The sequence below is a fragment of the Barbus barbus genome (assembly GCF_936440315.1).
Source record: "Barbus barbus genome assembly, chromosome: 27".
NCBI lineage: Eukaryota > Metazoa > Chordata > Actinopteri > Cypriniformes > Cyprinidae > Barbus > Barbus barbus.
In genome coordinates, this window is record NC_136755.1 from 14,249,741 (window position 1) to 14,269,472 (window position 19,732).

The 19,732-nt window shown below is 37.7% G+C and overlaps 1 protein-coding gene across 1 annotated transcript in view; it reads left to right on the forward strand.

Annotated features, from left to right (window-relative positions):
* The window catches only part of LOC306847273 (thrombospondin type-1 domain-containing protein 7A-like), a 121,441-nt gene that overhangs the window by 73,002 nt on the left and 28,707 nt on the right, over positions 1-19,732 (forward strand). The window contains exons 7-13 of the mRNA XM_079381122.1: positions 4,501-4,695; positions 13,509-13,761; positions 15,133-15,248; positions 16,159-16,291; positions 16,428-16,531; positions 17,472-17,666; positions 19,011-19,277. Of these exons, the coding sequence (XP_079237248.1) occupies positions 4,501-4,695; positions 13,509-13,761; positions 15,133-15,248; positions 16,159-16,291; positions 16,428-16,531; positions 17,472-17,666; positions 19,011-19,277 (1,263 nt within the window). The remainder of the gene's footprint in view (positions 1-4,500; positions 4,696-13,508; positions 13,762-15,132; positions 15,249-16,158; positions 16,292-16,427; positions 16,532-17,471; positions 17,667-19,010; positions 19,278-19,732) is intronic.

Here is a 19,732-nt window from a genome sequence, read left to right on the forward strand (position 1 = left end):
TCTGTGACTTCTTTTTCTTTGCCTTCCGTATTGTTAATGTCTTGTCTGGAGGTGTGGCTCGACTCGGCTTGCATTAATGAATCAATTATGAGCACACACTGTAATTGTATTTTACATCCTCACATTTCGCTCCTTGTTCCAGTAAATTTCAGTGTGCGGACATGGCAATTACTGCGACATTCCAGAGCCTCAGCATTCACATCGCTAATGAGGACTCGGGGGAGAGAGAAAGGCGGAGAGTAAGGACAGAAAGAGAGAGGCAGAGAAAGGCTCCTGTGTGTGTGTGTGTGTGTGTGTGTGTGTGTGTGTGTGTGTATAACTCAATCAGTTTTGCAAGGCTCATAATCAAACATCCCATTCACACCAACTGAAGGTGTCATACTGCATGTGCCTCAGCTGTCACCACAGAGACGACTGCTACCTTCCCCCGGCCCTCCAACGAACCTCATCTACCAGACAGTTACCCTGAAACACCTTCCTTAACATGCCACATATAACAACTGTACTTTATATAGCACACTAATTCTATAGCTTTAACAGCCATTTATTAAACAGTTTGATGACCATTTAATTAAATAAAGAAACTGATCACTCTGTATTAACCCTAAAATGCATAGCTCAATTTTCTCCTTTTGAATATACATGGGTCAAAATGGTTTGGGATAAAATATGATACATGCATGCTATAGCGTTGCTTGTTTTGTCATTGAAATGGTAATTTAATGATTTAGTCTGTAGTTTGTGGGTCAGATTTTGCCTGGGGAACAAAATGCCTTAATTAACATACTAAATATGTCGCTACAAACCTGTATGATTTTCTCTTATGTGGAACACAAAATAATATATTTTAAAGGATGTTTTTACTTTTTTTGTCTATACAATGAAAGTCCAAAACAACATCTAACCCCACTGAATTTCATTGTACAAAAAAACAAAACAAAGAAAAAAAAAAAGAAGTCATACAGTATTGGCAAAAAAACAAAAAGGAAGGTGTTACAATACTGGGTAAATCATAAACACATACTTTTGTTCCTTTTATACATTTTGTAAATACATTATATACTATGAACTTTCCATATATTATATAGATCATGTTGTCTGATAGTTTTGATATTATTTGGCCATATATGAATATATGAAAATATATATCCAAAAACTGAAAGAAAGACTGGCCATTACTCTGTTCCTCCCTAGCCACAGGCTTACTGTAACACGTTGACCCATTTAAGTCCAGATACCTTGCTGTAGTGAGGAATTATATGATATGTTCAAGGTCACCTCTTTCTTTGTCCTGCCTCGCAGACAGGTAGATGGTGAATATGTTGTTCTGGCACCGGTGGCGAGCCGCCTATATAAATTAAATTAACTCTGTTAGTCCATCAGAGTCAGTCTGCATTTAGCTGAACTCCCTCTCTCCCTCATTAACTTTGGGAAGAGTAGTGTGCAGCCTCATCAGAATGTGACAGCGCTCAATAGAGGAAATGTCAGATACCGTCTGGTACTTTTCCATCAGGGGACAGTCAGACGCAGTTGAGGTTTAACACTCTGAGATGTATAAGGGCTAGACGTACAGCTGATATTACATTTTCCCCAGCATGTACTCACTGAGTTATTCATGAGGGCAGTTTATACGTTTTTCCCGAAGTCTGTGAAATTTGCCTTATGTGCAACTATTTTAACTATTTTATGATATTTTATTTTAAATTATTAATTAATTTATTTTTGTTTGTTTGTTTAATCCAAGATGGTGACCAGCTAATGATCAGCTTGAACCAGTTATTTGTTACAAAACATACCTAGCAGTTTCAGCTTTAAACGTCTAAAAAGGCACATAAATGTCTGTGATGGACTGTAATGATGTTTTTTTTTTTTTTTGCCGTGAAATGCTGTGTATAAATGCCAGCGATGTGCAGAAGTCTAACTCTTTCCCACCCCCAGTCTCAACCACTCCTCATTGTTCCCTAGTGCCTCCCCTCTTCTCTCAATTATTGATTCCTGTTGTCTGGTGCTGATGAGAATAGATCTGTTGTCCCATGGGGTCCCGCCGTGTCATCTGACTCAGTGGGTTTTCTGTCACTTTGGGCTTTTTTTCAGGGATGGGGTCCACCGATCGATCCAGGGGCTGATACACAGTCCACAGAGGGGTTGGTGTCCAAAACTAGGTCTTTCAGATGACCTCTGTCAGCAAAGTGTTTTGTCTGGTTTTACTTTGTTTTGATAGTTTGATTTTCTTTTTCTTCTGATTTGTTTTGATTGTTCCTTGTTTGTTTGTTTTTGTTTTCGCTTTTTGATGGTTTGATTTTCTTTGTTTTGTTTATTTCTTGTTTTGCTTTTTTTGATTTTTTTATTCTTTATTTATTTGTTGTTGTTTTGATTTTGCTGTTTTATTTTGTTGCTATAAAAATATCGATCCTTTCATGTATAAGACAAAGATTTCAATTAAATGTTATACACTTAAAAACATGTCACAATATACAGTACATGTTACATAGCTGCAAGTGCTGCATTGACTGTTTGTCTTGGACAGCATTTACGTATAATTACATGTGATTTTGTGATTGCAAACATTGCCGGATCATCGTCCCTCTTGGGTGCACAGCTGTCACATCCTGTTTGACATTGAAAGAGTAATCTAAAATTTATGTGCAAGAAGCACATTAAAGTCTAATGAACTACTTTCTACTGTTAAACTTTTGTGCAAAATGCATGCCATAACTATGCAAAGGGTTTCTTTATGCAATTTACCCTTGTCCTTGGAGATTTTTATGCTAGAAATTAGCAATGGGTCATTAGTAAAAGGGACACAACCTGAGAATGTTGTCTTGTCCCTATGATAATGTCCTCTATAACTTAGTCATGGCCAAAAATATTGGCAACCTTGGTAAATATGACCAAAGAAGGCTGTGAAAATTAATCTACATTGTTAATCCTTTTGATCTTTTATTTTAAAAATTCACAAAAATCTAACCTTTCATTGGATAATAAGAATTTAAAATGAGGGGAAATATCATTATGAAATAAATGTTTTTCTCTAATACACATTGGCCACAATTGCACCCTTTTATTCAATACTTTTTGAAACCTCCATTTGCCAGTTTAACAGCTCTAAAATTTCTCCTATAATGCCTGATGAGTTTAGAGAACACCTGACAAGAGATCAGAGACCATTCCTTCATCCAGAATCACTCCAGATCCTTTAGATTCCCAGCTCCATGTTGGTGCTTCTTCTCTTCAGTTCACCTCACTCATTTTCTACAGGGTTCAGGTAATGGACTGGAATGGCCATAGCAGAAGCTTGGTTTTGTGCCCAGTGAACCATTTTTGTGTTGTTTTTGAGGTTTGTGTTTGGATTATTGTACGGTTGGAAGATCCAAACATGGCCCATTATAAGATTTCTAACAGGTTGGGGTGGTATTTGATAGAATCCATGATGCCATGTGTCTAAACAAGATGTCCAGGACCTCCAGCAGAAATATAGGCCCACAACATCAAAAATACAGCAGTATATTTCATTGTACACATGGGGTACTTTTTATCCCTGTGTTCACCAAACCCATCTTGAGTGTTTAAATAGCTCTTTTTTTTTTGTTTGTTTCATTTGACCATAGAAGCCAGTCCCATTCAGTCCCATCCAGTTTTTCTCATTGTGATGGATGATTAAGGGAATCTGGGCTTTGTTTTCCCTCCTATTTATATTTCTGTGAAACAGGAAGCCATGGCTGGATAATTTAATGTTCATAATCACCCTGGAGTGCTCAAAATTGTGAAAATGAATGGGAATATACTTCAGAGATATTTTACGCATAAGAATTTCTAGGGGTGCCAATAATTGTGTCCAATGTGTATTTGAGAAAAACATTTATTTCATAATGATATTTCCCCCCATTTTAAATTCTTATTATACAATGAAAGGTTAGATTTTTGTGTTTTTTTTTTTTTTGTCTTTTTTTTTATAAAATATCAAAAGGATTAAAAATGCAGATTAATTTTCAGTCTTCTTTGATCATATTTACCAAGGGTGCTGATATTTTTGGCCATGACTGTATAAGACCTTATACAGGTCTTATATATCTTGGGCCCTTTGAATTGTATCAATGTTCCGGTTTATGCATAGATATAAGGTACTTTATGCAGTTTTAATGTGTAAATGGGTGGTTTTCACTGAGTGTTTGTGTACCGTGCATAGTCTGGCATGGAGTAGAGATGACAGCACTTGGCGGTGTATCACTTGCACAGTGTGAATTCTCTGTGTGGGTAGATTTATTTACGCACTGAGTGAGATGTGTATTAATGTTCTCACAATTTATCACAGCATCAAATGAGTGGGGTTTCACTTTGCTTGGCTTTTGTCTTTTTGAAACCCATTTGTATATTTCTATGTGGATATTAGTTTTTAATTTGCTTGAGTTTGCCCTTTCATACTCAAGTGTTTGCTGGTCTTCCGGGATCCTTATTTTAGGATTTGAGAATATAACAGACCCCGTATTTTGTTCTTCTCAGGTGAATATGTGGACAGACAGCTGTGCCGGGACGCCATTCTTCCCATGCCTGTGCTGTGTGAGGTGCCCTGTCCCAAAGACTGTGTGCTCAGTCCCTGGACTTCATGGTCTCTGTGCTCCAATACCTGCTCAGGGAAGAACTCTGAGGGCAAGCAGACCAGATCACGCTCCATTCTGGCCTACAACGCTGGGGACGGTAGGGTTTTTTGCTATTATCAAACCACTCTTTCTTTCCACCAGAATGGTGTGGGTTGAGCTGGTATTTGGGCAGAGGATCTTCAAACACCTCTCAGAACTGGATTTCCACTTAGCTGAACAATGATGTACCTTCCTATGTTGCTGCATTGCCTGCTCACAAACAAACAACACTTTGCAGTCTTGTGTATGAGTCATATGAGTATTAAAAACCTTGAAAAACTTTCCAAAGCAAATTAATTACGCATGATGACTGGCTCTTTGTGTATCAACAGTGAGAAGTTAAAATTAATAAATAACAATATTCATAATTCAAAATAATAAATTAAATTCAATATCATATTCATCAGTAATGTATCATAACAAACAGTGAAAATAAAGAGTCTGGAGTTTATGAATCAGAGAACATATACTGCCATTCAAAACTTTGGGTTAGTATGATTTTTTTTCATTCTAATATGCAGATTTCTTGCTCAAGAAACATTTATTATTGTCAATCTTAAAAATCACTGTTGAAAACAATGATTCTTTAATTAATAGAAAGTTCAGAGGAACAGCAATTATTTGACATAAAAGATTTTTGTAATGTTACAAAAGATTTCTGTCACTTTTGATCATTTTAATGAAGCCTTGCTGAATAAAAGTATTAATTTCATTACTGACCCAAAACTTTTGAATGGTTGTGTATTTTGACATAAAAAAATTTTTATTAATTGTTTAAGGGCTTAAAGAACTTATTTTGGTGCGACAATAGTTATAACAATTCAAATTCATTAAGATTAATTCATACATACACTCTCAGAAAAAAAGGTACATACGCTGTCACTGCAATAAAATGGAAGTTAATTATTTAAAAATCATACAATGTGATTTTCTGGATTTTTTTTTTAGATTCTGTCTCTCACAATTGAGGTGTACCTACGGTGAAAATTACAGATCTCTCCATTCTTTGTAAGTGGGAAAACTTGAAAAATCAGCAGTGTATCAAATACTTATTTACCCCACTGTACCTTTACGGTACCACTATGGACTCTTTAAGTACAAAGACATACATTTTGTGCCTTTATTTCTGAGAGTGTATGATATTTGTAATATCAATTTATTTTACACAAGCAGTGAGTTTTACTGAGAATATGTTTAACATTATATTCATGCAGGGGCTGCAGTGGAGTCGATTTTTTTCAGCCTATATGTTGATTTTCATTGATTATCGATTTTTTTCAGCCCACATTTATAAATGCACCATTTTTTTTTGTGGTTCAGTATGTGGCATTGCTTTGCTTGTGTATCATGTGCTTTCTTTTCCTCTGAGCATCCTGCTGCTAAAGGTATTTAGCATTATAGCCCTTAGTCCAAAACTAGACTGTTTTGCCTGGGTCTCTCCAAAGATTCCTGCTTGTTTAGATATAATCAATCACCATCTTTTTTCTGCTTATGTGGATTTGTATGCTCAAGCAGACATGAGCAGATTGCAAATATCTTACCGCACTTGCCCCCTTATGTTAGTTTAACATTCTTCCATGTGAGCAAAAAACAAAAAAAAAAGAAGCCCATCACAAGGTAATGAAGGTCTCTGAGCATTAAGTGATTCAAACCTCAGGCGAGCTCAAGCTGTAAGTGTGTATCTGATGTGTAATAGACTGATGGATAAGTGGTTGCTTTGGGCTAAAACCTCTTCCTTCCCTCCACCACTCACTGGCCAGAAATCCATTTCCACAAATATGCAGCTTGAGGGAACAGGACTTGCACTGCTGACTGAGAGAAAATTGTCTTGGTAATTTTACGGTCATGCTAGTGCCAGAATCAAAGGTAGTGTGTTTGGTACATCTGTGGAGTGCAGTTGCTTTATATATTACAGTTTTAGTACAAATTTGTGGCCACATATGCGCAATGATGCTTTCTGCCCTGTGGCAAATTGTGCTACGTGCTGCGGTACTTGGATTATTAGCCTTCAAATGATTCAGGAGACGGTGGACCAAATTGATGACAAGCGTCTGAGAAAGCAGGTGTGTGCTGACAGTAGCATGAAGTTTAGTAGATCCTGCTCTGCTTGCCATCTGCCTCTTTGTGAGGTGATGGAGAGAATAGTATGAAGCATTGGTCATTTGCTGTCTATGTAGCTAAGCCTCTCGGAGTAGGACCCAGCTGTCTCAAAATGAGCAGAAATTTACAATCCCACTCTCCAGTTGCCTCATTTTAATCTATTAAATTTCTAGTCTGTGAGGGCCCCTTATAGTGAGGCCACATAGTGAAAATTAAAAAAAAAAGGGGGGGGGGGGGTTCACCACTTTTATTATTGTTATTATCATTTATTTATTTATTTATTTATTTTTAAAATTTATTTATTTTTTCTAAGAAAATGTGTTAACTTATGATTATTCATAGTAATTTAATTGAATTAATTTGGTTCATGTTGTTAATCAGAATCAGAATGAGCTTTATTGGCCAGGTATACGAGGAATTTGTTATAGTGACAGAAGCTCCACAGTGCAACAGCAAGACAGCAATAGGACAGGACACAGGTAATAAAATAATAATGTACAAATATACATATAGGCAATGTACAAAACAGCAAAAACACAATATATAATATAGACAATTATGTGTGTACAGGTCTGATATGTGCAAATTTGAAATGAAAAAATAAGTATGTGTGGTGAATAAATAATATATAATAGAGTTGTGTGTTCCACGTTTAGTGTCAAGTGTTCATGAGATGGATTGCTTGAGGGAAGAAATGTGGGGAGAGAACACAGCCCTGAGGAGCTTCAGTGCTGATGGTGTGGGTGCTGGATGAGAATTTTCCCAGCCTCAATAACTGCTGCCTGTCTGTTAGGAAGCTGGTGATCCACTGACAGACGGAGGTGGGGACGGAGAGCTGTGTCAGTTTATTCTGAAGGGTGTCTGGGATGATGGTGTTGAAAGTGGAGCTGAAGTCTATGAACAGGATCCTCACATAAGTCCCTGGTCTGTCCAGAGGCTCCAGGATGAAGTGCAGTCCCATGTTGACTGCATCATCCACAGACCTGTTTGCTCTGTAGGCAAACTGCAGGGGGTCCAGTAAGGGTCCAGTGGAGGCCTTCAGATAAGCCAAAACCAGTCTTTCAAATGATTTCATGACCACAGACGTTAGAGCCACAACACAGGTCTGTAGCCATTAAGTCCAGTAATTTTGGGTTTCTTTGGGACGGGGATGATGGTGGAGCGTTTGAAGCATGAGGGAACTTCGCACAGCTCCAGTGATCTGTTGAAGATCTGTGTGAAGATGGGGGCCAGCTGATCAGCACAGATTTTTAGGCAGGCTGGTGACACACCGTCTGAGCCTGGTGCTTTCCTTCTTTTGTTCTTTCTGAAGACCTGGCACACGTCATCTTTGCTGATCTGAATTGTAGGTGTGGGGGAGAGGGGGGTTGCTGGAGATGTGAATGGTTGTGTGGAGAGGTGTTCAGGGCAGGTGTGGGGTGTTTTTTCAAACCTGCAGTAGAACTCATTCAGGTTTGAAAAAAGGAACTTTATCCTACTTTCTGTAAGCATTATCTTTGGCCTGACGGAGCTGTCTGAGTTTTGCTGTGAACCATGGTTTGTCGTTGTTGTAAGTTAGATGGATCTTGGTAGGAGTGCACATATCTGTGAGCTCCTCCAGATCGTTTGCGGCAGCTTCGAAATCAGCTAATTGAATTAATTAACATTAATTGAATATGTTTGATGTAATATTTGTATCAAATTTTCTCAGTTTGATCTTTTATTTTGCCTTTTAAAGACATATTCATGATGATTTGATTCAATTGACAGCACAGTTTTTAATAGTAAGAAATAAGTGAATTCTAAAAGAATGGGAAAAACTGATTTGGGACAATGTTTACTGTAAAAAGTCATATACTAATTAATTTCCATTAAAATAAAATGTCTGTGCTCTACTTTTAGATTTACTATTTCATTCATCCATTCATTCATTGAGAATTTTAATACTTTTATTGAGCAAATATGCATTAAATTGATGGTTGCCAAAAAAAATCATATGTATTAATCATATATATATATATATATATATATATGTATATATATATGAACAGTTATTTTCAGTTAATAAATTAAATACAATTTTGATCAAGCTTGGTGAGAATGAGACCGTTCATAATAAAATTTGGTCTTGAACACGTAAGACTTATTTTTGAGCAGGTTGTAATGTAGTAACATAAAATTACTTCCATCAGCATTCAGTTCATTCGTGGCACGATGTGTGCTTGACCTTCTTTGCAACTATTCTAGAGGTTTACAGATCCCCACTGAGCACCAGCATCATTTCAGTGGTAAACCAGTCAGTGACCCCTGTATAGGGCCTTGAAAAACCTCTTTCAGCACTGACAGCCTAGTGTATATAAAAAGGATAACATTTTAATGGAATGTTAAAATATTTATGATTCTGCATATTAATGCATGGTCAGATATGTAACACATATTTGCTCTTTCTAAATGCAGGGCTTGACAATTTCAAATGCACCATTTCTTGAGGATGTCATGCAGACAACTGCATACAACAACAAGAGAAGCTTGACACAAAACTAAATGTGGATGACTGGAGCTGCAATATGAACTGCAGCTCTTAATGGTGCAGAGATGCACCAAGAACATGCAATTACTCTGAGCTGTTCGCGGACTCACTTTTGTAATGTACAAAGGATTAGTCTTCATCTGAGTCACAGGTCAATAAATAACCAGTGGGAGTGTTAATCCCCATTTGAAACAATGTGATTCTGGTGCAGCTTTTTGAAGCTCTGCTAATGCATTGCCCTGGCATGCCCTGAACCACTATGAGATGCTTTGGAAGTCAAATAACCCTCCTTTTGTAACTGTAAAGAGTTTTTTCTCTCTTTCATGGCCATTATTGTGACTGTGCTGCTAACGGAAAGTGTTTTCTAATGGTTCTCACATGTCTAATGAAGTGTGTGATAATAGTCGATAACCTTTTAATAAATTAGATACTGAAGGACTGTGTTCTGCATTGCTACAAAGGATGAGTCAATTATTCATTATCTTTGGTGCTCTTGAACAAGGAGCACTGCTTGATGCATGGTTTGTCCATTTTTCTCATTCATCGGTTTACTATTTTCTCATTGATCGGTGTGCGGTTGTTAATGTGCTCCATTGAGATAATGGCTGACTGCTCCGTGGGGACTCTGGCGCTGTGCGTGTGACTGCAGGTTGTAATGAAATTACATTTATTTACCAAGCAAAGCCTGGTAAATAAATCTAGGAGCAGCTCTTATCCTAACAGTCATGGTTGATTGTTGACTCATGCATTAGACTCTACTCATATTTCATCTACATATGTGACCCTGGACCAGAAAACCAGTCATAAGTGTAAATTTTTCAAAATTGGAATTTTGAATAAATTAATAAATAAGCTTTCCATTGATGTATGGTTTGTTAAGATAGGACAATATTTGTCTGAGATACAACTATTTGAAAATCTGGAATCTGAGGGTGCAAAAAATTCAAAATATTGAGAAAATCCCCTTTAAAGTTGTCAAAATTAAGTTCTTAGCAATGCATATTACTAATCAAAAAAGTTTTTATATATTTACAGTAGGAAATTTACATCATATCTTCATGGAACATGATCTTTAATTAATATCCTTAGGATTTTTGGCATAAAAGAAAAACGGATAATTTTGACCCATACAATGTATTTTTGGCTATTGCTACAAATATACCCCAGCTACTTAAAACTGGTTTTGTGGTCCAGGGTCACATATTTAAATTTCTAGATGTTTTACTATTATACCATTATATTAAGGATGTAATTTAAAGGAATAATTCCCCCAAAATTGACATTTTGCTGAAAGATGTAGATGAGTTTGGATTTGTATCAGAATGGATTTGGAGAATTTTAGCATGCTCATCAATGGATTTGCAGTGAATGGGTGCCGTCAGAATGTGAATCCAAACATAAATACAACACAATATTCCATAAGTAATCCACACAACTCCAGTCCATCGATTAACATTTTGTGCAGCGAAAAACTGTTTTGTAAGAAACGTTCAAGACGTTTTTAACTTAAAACGGCTGTTTCCAGCCAAAATAGTTCTCTATCCATAATAAAGCTTTCTGCAGTGAAATATGCACAGATCAAGCATCGTTTACAAGCAGAAAGAGTCCAAAACACATTTGTGGGTGGATTTTGATGTAGGAAGACAACAGGAGATGGACTTTTATTGGAGGAAGTGTTATTATGGATTGTTTATTACAAACACAGTTTTTTACTTCACAAGACATTGATGGAATGGAGTCATGTGGATTACTTGTGGACTATTGGGATGCTATTATTAGCAGTTTAAACTCTCATCCTTAGCAAATTTTCATTTTCTGGGGTGAACCGTTGCTTGATATATTAATACTATTAAATTAGGCGGTTTAGTTCAAGTTCAAGTTGAGTTTTATTGTCATTCTGCTACATGTGTGGACATATAGTGGAACGAAATGTCGTGTCTCGCAGGACCACAGTGCTACATACTAGTTAAACATAAGATAAACATACAACAATGCAAGTATAAGAAAAAAAACAATAGAGCATCTGATTATAGACAAAAATAGACCATCTTACTATACATATACTATAAATACTATAACTACTATACCTAGTTGCCTAGACATACGCAAACTGAGACTGTACAAGAACTTTACATATATACTGTACATGAAATTGTGCAAAAAAATAAAATAAAAATAAGAATTGTGTATATATATTTCTTACATTTAAATTGTTGTGCAGATTAAAGAGAGATTTTGTGGGAAGCAGCGCATAGTGCAAAAAGATTTGTAGTGCAATGCTCAAGTAAATATTTCCTTATTGAGTCTTTGTAGCAGGGACTGTTCATAGAAAGATAGAAAGTGTCTAGTGTGCATATAGTGGGATGAGTGCGTTACTACAGGTGGTTTGTATAGCCCACTCACCTGTGTGTAGCACACTCAGAATTGCACTTAGGAAAAGTTGTCAACAGTATTAATGAGTTGGGTGGGTGGGGGGTCAGACGGGGACAGGGAGATTGGAGTTAAGAGCTCTCACAGCCTGGGGAAAAAAAGCTGTTGAGCAATCTGACAGAGCGAGCTTTGATACTCTGGTACCTTTTACCTGATGGTAGGAGCTGGAAGAGGTTGTGGGAGGGGTGGGTGGGGTCTTTCACGATGCTGGAGGCCTTGCTGGAGCATCGTGCAAGGAAAATGTCCAGGATGGAGGGGAGAGGGGCACCGATGATCTTTGCGGCAGTGTTCACTGTCTGCTGGAGGGTCTTGCGGTCAGCAGCACTGCAGTTCCCGTACCAGACAGTGATGCAGGTGGTCAGCACACTCTAAATGGTGCCCCTGTAGAAAGTGGTGAGGATGGGTGGCGGGAGACTTGCCCTTTTCAGCCGGTGGAGAAAGTGGAGGCGCTGTTGTCCCTTCTTGTTGAGTGACGTGACGTTGGTGGTCCAGGTGAGATCCTCTGAGATGTGCACCCCCAGGAATTTAGTGCTGCCGACTCTCTCCATGGTTGAGCCGTCGATGGTCAGTGGGGGGTGGTCAACAGAGTTTCTCCTGAAGTCCATCACAACCTCTTTTGTCTTACTCGCATTGAGGGACAGGTTGTTAGCACCACACCATTTCACCAGCTGTGCCACTTCCTCTCTGTAGAGCGTTTCGTTGTTGCTGATGAGGCCTACCACAGTTGTGTCATCAGCAAACTTGATGATGTGGTTGGAGCTGGACTTGGCAGTGCAGTCGTGAGTCAGCAGCGTGAAGAGCAGCGGGCTGAGCACACAGCCTTGTGGGGCACCTGTGCTTATTGTGGTAGTGCTGGAGGAGTTGCGGCCGACACGGACTGACTGAGGTCTTGCAGTTAAAAAGTCCAGGATCCAATTACAGAGGGAGGTGTTAAGGCCCAGCAAGTTTAGTTTGTGGATGAGCTGTTATGGGATTATAGTGTTGAATGCTGAGCTGAAGTCGATGAACAGCATTCTTACATAAGAGTCTTTCTGTTCCAGGTGAGTAAGAGCTAGGTGGATAGTTGTGGGTATTGCATCGTCCATGGAACAGTTTGGACGGTATGCAAACTGGAATGGGTCCAGTGTGTTTGGGAGACTGGACTTGATGTGATGCATGACTAACCTCTCAAAGCACTTCATCATGATTGGGGTCAGTGCTATGGGACGATAGTCATTCAGACAGGACACGGGTGACTTCTTTGGTACTGGAATTATGGAGGTGGATTTGAGACACGTGGGGACGACTGCCTGGCTCAGCGAGGTGTTGAAGATGTCTGTTAGGACATCCATCAGCTGTGCAGCACAGTCTCTCAGTACACGTCCAGGTATGTTGTCAGGTCCCGCAGCCTTTCGTGGGTTAATACAGGACAGGGTCTTCAAGGACAGTTAAGTAATGGGGTACTAATAATGCAATTGACATTAATAATATTTAAAATACAGTCACAACATTGTCATTGAAAATGACTTTATTAAGCAAATTCACTACGTTATATATTTTCTTCTGCTAGAAAATATTTTACCTGGCAAAACCGTATGTTGGTATCTATGGAAGCTGACAGCGATATGGTGAATAGGTGTCATGTCGTGTCTTTTTCAGATTTGGATTTTAGGACAACTGGAATGTTGTATTAACCAATTAGAAGCCAGTGCTGAAACTATAGGTTTTTTGCAATGTTTATTGTAGACGCTAACTTCCTATGCATTGTATTACCAATAATGTACAAAGTAGTCAAATACCAGGTCAATATGTAGATGTATTGTAACACCGTCCTGACCCTTTTTATCTTTTAGGTGGAGGTCAGTGCCCCAACAGCAGCGCCTTGCAGGAGGTCCGCAACTGCAATGATCATCCCTGCACTGTGTACCACTGGCAGACGGGGCCCTGGGGTCAGTGCATAGAGGACACCTCCGTTCCGTCTGCCAACAGCTCGCTCAGCCGCACCGGAGCAGGAGTCGGCACTAATGAGGCGTTCTGCTCGGTCGGAATGCAGACGCGTAAAGTCATTTGTGTCCGGGTCAATGTGGGCCAGGTGCCACCTAAAAAGTACGTGTTCCTATAAATTGCATTCAATTCCTTTATGCTGGGCGTAAATGAAATGCATGCAATTCAATCCATTATTCAATTGATTTCTTTGTCTGTGTTGTTGCTATAAGGAAATATTAGTGAATAGCCCAGATCGTTTATTATTTATTTATCTTTCTTGGCATGTGCTGCAGCAGATATTGAAGCAGGTTATGTATTCTGTTTATTAAACTCAATCTCGATGTCTGTCGCTTGATCTTTATTGACAGATAGAGACTTTAAGTTGATGAGCTCTCAGCAGGTAGTTTTAAGTATCTGAATCTGGTCTTTCCCCGAAGGCGTCTACTGGGAAAATAAATTATCTGTTTATTTATTCAGTTTAATAGTGGCATTATTCTGTCAGTGGCTGTGGAAACAGGGTGTGTAGCTCAGGGACCCCATGCTGGCAATGGAAATGAGTCCCGCTTTCTTCCCGGGGTTATTCATGTGCTGTGCTTTACCCACTGATCTACACATTCATATACACACACAGATATACACACGCGAGCTGAATGCTGATCGTTATGGGATTTCATGTGAAAGAAGCAAGGATATTGGAATGATGCAGGGAGAAAGGAAGTGTGGCATGTGCAAAGACATATAATGAAGACGAAAATGTGATATTTGAGGGTGAAATCACATTTACATTCTACTGTTTATATACTACTGTTCAAAATACGTTTTCTTTGTTTTTGAAAGAACTTCATCTTCAAGGCTGCATTTATCTGATAAAAATACTGTTTAAAATAATATATTCAAATTTGAATATGATCCTTCAAAAAGCATTGTAATATTCTGATTTGCTGCTCAATAAATATTTCTTATTATTATTAGCAATGTTGTGCTGCTTAATATTTTTTTTGATTAAAAAAAAAAGTATCAATCAGTTTAATTATAAAAAGGTACTGTCCACAAACATTTGAAAGTTGGTATACTGTTCATAAATATCTACTGTAAGTCAAGACAAAAGTACATGTACACAGTGGAGTCCAACTAATGAAACACTTATATTTTGCGATTTTAATAATTTGTTTAATTTATGAAAATTATTAAAATTGAAAAATTAATTTAATTAAAATGAATGCATTTAATTGTAATTATTTATTTAATAATTCTATTTTCAATGCTAAAAATATTATCAACATAACAAGTAAAGTTATAAATTTAAAAATTTACATTATTTTTTAGAATGTCTTGGTATTTTGTTTGTTTCCCTTTTGCTTCAAGCTTTATGAACTCCACAAGTTTGTGTCAAACTTGTGTCATCTTGTTCTCCAACATGATCCAAAGATGTGCTTCTTCCAAAGAAAATCTGAGCATCTGTACATCCTGATTTGTTGTTTTTATATGCAGGTGTCCAGAGAGTCTTCGTCCAGAGACAGTAAGACCGTGTCTTCTGCCCTGCAAGAGAGACTGCATTGTCACTCCATATAGTGATTGGACACCCTGCCCTTCCTCTTGCCATACAGGTACTTTTAACACACACTTTTGAAACTTGATTGAAGCTGATGCACCTCTTGAACTAAAGTAAAATAGAAAAATGTTTCTTAAAGGCTGACGTTTATTGACATAAAGAAATGGGTCACTATCAACATTTTATCAGAAGTGATAAAAAACGATTCTTTGTTCCCACAACCACACTCTATCAAGGAATTGTTGCTTGGCAACTCCGCCTATAGGAACCAGAACAAATATTAGAAGAAGCTGCCAATGAACCATGTGTTATCTGAAGCAAACAAGCATTGGATTTCTTATTAAAATCTTTTTTTTCTAAGCGAATATCACACTCCAGAGGTGTTTTTTATAAAATATTGCCTTTTTAGAGACCATCTGCTTGACAGTTTCTTCTTCACTGAACACTGAGCAGATCCTCACTTCCCTCGTTAATTTTCTTCTTTTTAGTACTTGTTACATTTACAGTAAATATTGAATGTATGTTGTTTTTATTAACTTTTACGTTTTTACAAAAGGAACTACCCTCAAAATTTGAGCTTTGCAGAAGAACAATGTGAAAATGGTATGAAAAGAACAAATAATCCACCCAGTGGAGAACTTCAATCAAGTGTATGAATCACTGAACCGAGTTTATCAAAAATTAAAAGTTGAGAATTGTGGCCTCATTATCATCATTTCATTTCTCAATTGCACATAATATTGACGTCATTAAACCATAAAGCTCATGGTAGCTGGGATGTACTGATATTTTCAGAGATATGAAGAGCTAAGCTTGGATAAAAACATGTTAAATTCAAAAAAAGTCATACAGAGATTTGTGTACTGATTAGATTTGTGAGTAGGAATGGTTTTTTTTTTTCAAGATTTTCTATATTTATTCATGACGGGTTCATATTTTCTGTCTGTCCTCTTGTGTATATCCAGGTGGTGCCGTTAAAAAGAAACAATCAAGGAAACGCATTATCATTCAGCTTCCAGCTAACGGGGGCCAAGAGTGTCCAGAAGTGCTCTTCCAGGAGAAGGAATGTGATGCCTCATCTGTTTGTCCAGGCTACAGGTGAACATAGTACCTCTGTTTGCAATTATAGTACAGACATTTTATGAAATTCCTGTACTAAAATGATATAGAAAGAGCGTGTGAGAGAGAGGCCAGTTTTAAGTATGTGTATGTATAAATTGCTTTTGCTCTATAGATGGAAAACCCACAAGTGGCGCAGGTGTCAGTTGGTGCCCTGGACCATTCGTCAGGACAGTCCTGGAGCACAAGAGACCTGTGGACCAGGACTACAGGCTAGAGGTACAGAAAAACCCTCACCATCAACTTAAAATGAACAACATTTAAAATGCAACATCTTTCAATGTCAATAAAAATTTGTAGTTGCTAGCTTCACACTGCAGCTGGAGAGACTGTTAAATCTGTGGTAAATGCATGAGATTGGTAGTAATTCGATCTGTGACTGTGTTACCATCAAAGGGCTGTGTAAACGCTTCTTTCAGAGATTCGGGAAGCTGTCTGAAGCAATCACAAGTGATATCCTTTGCTTTGAATCTTACCAGTAAACCTTTCAGGGTTCAAATTCAGGCCATTAGTGTGGTGTGATTTGAAAAACGCATCTGAAAATGAAGGATGGGAGTCTTGTGTTATATATGCCTGGAGACAGTAAATTTTGATACTATATTACTGACAGAGATACATTTACCGCATATGAAAGGCTCCACTGACATAAAAGCAATTTTATGTGGGAACCTTTTACTTGGGTTAAAATTTTAGACTATATTAAATAATAAATGCGGTATCTTGCTTCTAAAAATGGATGGTGTGAGCAGTGAAAGAAAAAGTACAGTATGCAGGTTGTTCTTTAAATTACATATAGTACTTCAAAAAGCTTCTTTATATATCAACTTCTCTGTATTGCTCGCATTAACAAGCATTACCCGTAATAGTATCCCTCAATACACTGGCATGTCTGAAAAAGAAATCCAATACAATAGCTTTCTCCCTCATTCAATGATATAAATCTGGATCCGTCCGGCTACTCGAGTCAATAGGCATTTAACCGCCCTCTCGTGTAATCCATCACAAGATGCTTATCTTTATTCATTGTGTGTGGCTTCATAGGTGAGAGTGGATTGATATTTATCAGTATTAACTCAGAGAAGTGTTCTCCCTTTTTAGGTTTGTTTCTTTTTCTCTTAGTACAATTGGTTTATGATCTCTTTCTTCTTTTCTCCCTCAGCCGTATCGTGTAAAAAGTTGGATGGTGGACCTGCAGACGTTGCGGCCTGTCTTAAGTTAGCGGGGCCTATGCCTCAACTCACTCAGTCCTGCCAGCTTCCATGCCAGGATGACTGCCAGCTGACCACCTGGTCCAAATTCTCATCCTGCGCTGCTGATTGTGTGGGTGTCCGAACTAGGAAAAGGACTCTTGTTGGTAAGTGCTGGATCAGCAAGTCTAATTCTTAAGACTTCCTGATGCCAAGTCAGTAAAAAGGCTCTTCTTACCTATGTCTTTGATGCTTTACATTTGCTTTATGCTTCCCTCAGATGCATCATTATTTACATCATTGTAAATTAGAGCTGTCAACGTTAAAGCGTTAATGCATGCGATTAATCTAAAATTTTTAACGCGTTAATATTTTTTAACGCAAATTAATCGTTTGATAAGGTTTGACCCCAACTTCTTGCTGTCATCGCAGCGTGGAAGGGCATCTAATTGTGTGATAAGGGTACAGCAAACCAGTGTTGCCAGGGTCACGGTTTTCTGCACAATTGGGCTATTTTGTAGTATGGAGCCTGGCACGTCACCTGTAGGTTTTGCAATCCGTCCCCTCAGTTTATAAACCGTACTCATGAAATCATGCCCACGTATTAATAAACCGTACCCATGAATTTCCAATCCGTGCGCTCAGATTTTGTAAACCAGGGTTCCTCAAATCTTTCCCTGGAGGGCTCCAGAGTTTAGCTCCAACCCTGATCAAACTAACCTACCTGTGATTTTTCTAATGATCTTGAAGACTGATTAGCATGCTCAGGTGTGTTTGATTAGGGTTAGAGCTAAACTCTGCAGGTGGCTTTTGTATTGTTGTTGTATTAAAGCCAAAACAAATTCTTAAAATATTATCATGCAAAGTATGTATGTATGTGTGTGTTCATTTATTTGTTTGTTTGTAATATAAAAGGGATAAAAATGAAAGCATAGAGGAGATGCTTCTGTCACAAAACTACATGCAGATTTAGTGCTGTAATTGCTATAAAATAATTGTGAAATTTGAAAATTTTGATTAATTTTCCCAGTAGATTTGTTATCTACAAAGGAAAACCCTCTGTGTTGAAAAATGTTAATTTTTGTTAGATGCATATACCTGTACCTCAGTTGAGCTAGAAATCTGGTTTATCCTTTAGTATAATGTGCCATGAGAAGCTTAGTTGGTTATTTAGAGGTTAACAAAATGCAGTGTGTGTGCCAAATACCTATTTGCCCTTTGGAAGACCTGCTGTAAGTCAAGCAACTTTGCAAAAGGATTACATAAGATTAGTGCAATAGGTCTTTCAATTTGGATAAGTCTGCTTACTCATGATTATCAGATCAGTGTGTTTTGACCACAGGAGTTAGATACTATTACAAGATCATTCTGTTAGCGGTACATTCCGTTGTATTACAACAAAAGATGTATTTTCCTGAACATGAAAGCATATTTAAATGGATAACATGATCTTATAACTTTTGATCTAATATCTCTAACTGCTATATGTTTGTGTGATTTTTCTGGCACAGGTAAAAGCAAAAAGAGAGAGCAATGTAAAAACACACAGATGTATCCTCTGAGCGAAACCCAGTACTGCCCCTGCAACAAGTATAATGCCCAGCCCGTGGGGAACTGGTCCGACTGCATCCTGCCCGAGGGTGGGAGAGTAGAGGGCCTTTTGGGTATGAAAGTGCAAGGTGATATCAAGGAGTGTGGCCAGGGTTACCGGTTTCAAGCCATGGTGTGCTATGACCAGGACAACCGCCTTGTGGAGACGTCACGCTGCAACAGTCATGGTGGGTGAAAAAGGTTGAGGTGTATCAATCCTGCACCTCTAGTGTCATTGTAAAAATAATGATTCATTTACTTCACTATCTGCCACTGGTCACACAAACTGACTGTCCCTTTCACGTTATTGATTGGGCCAGTGTTATACTTTGTGGAGAAGAGTGTTAATGTTTGCACAGATTTTTGTTTTGTTTTACTTTATTTAATTTGACAAAAATATCATCTTATAAATGTAGGCAATAATTTCTTGTGAGATTCATTCATTTTGTTCAACTTCTTTTTGCACAAAATAATAATACAACAAAAATAGTACTTTTAATATATTTTTTTTTATTATTTATACAAAAATTGGGCAAAATAATAATCTAATATCTCTTAAAAATAAATCATTATTTTTACAAAAATAACAATAAATATGAGTGCAAAATTAAATCAAATATTCACTTTATATGCTAATCTGGAT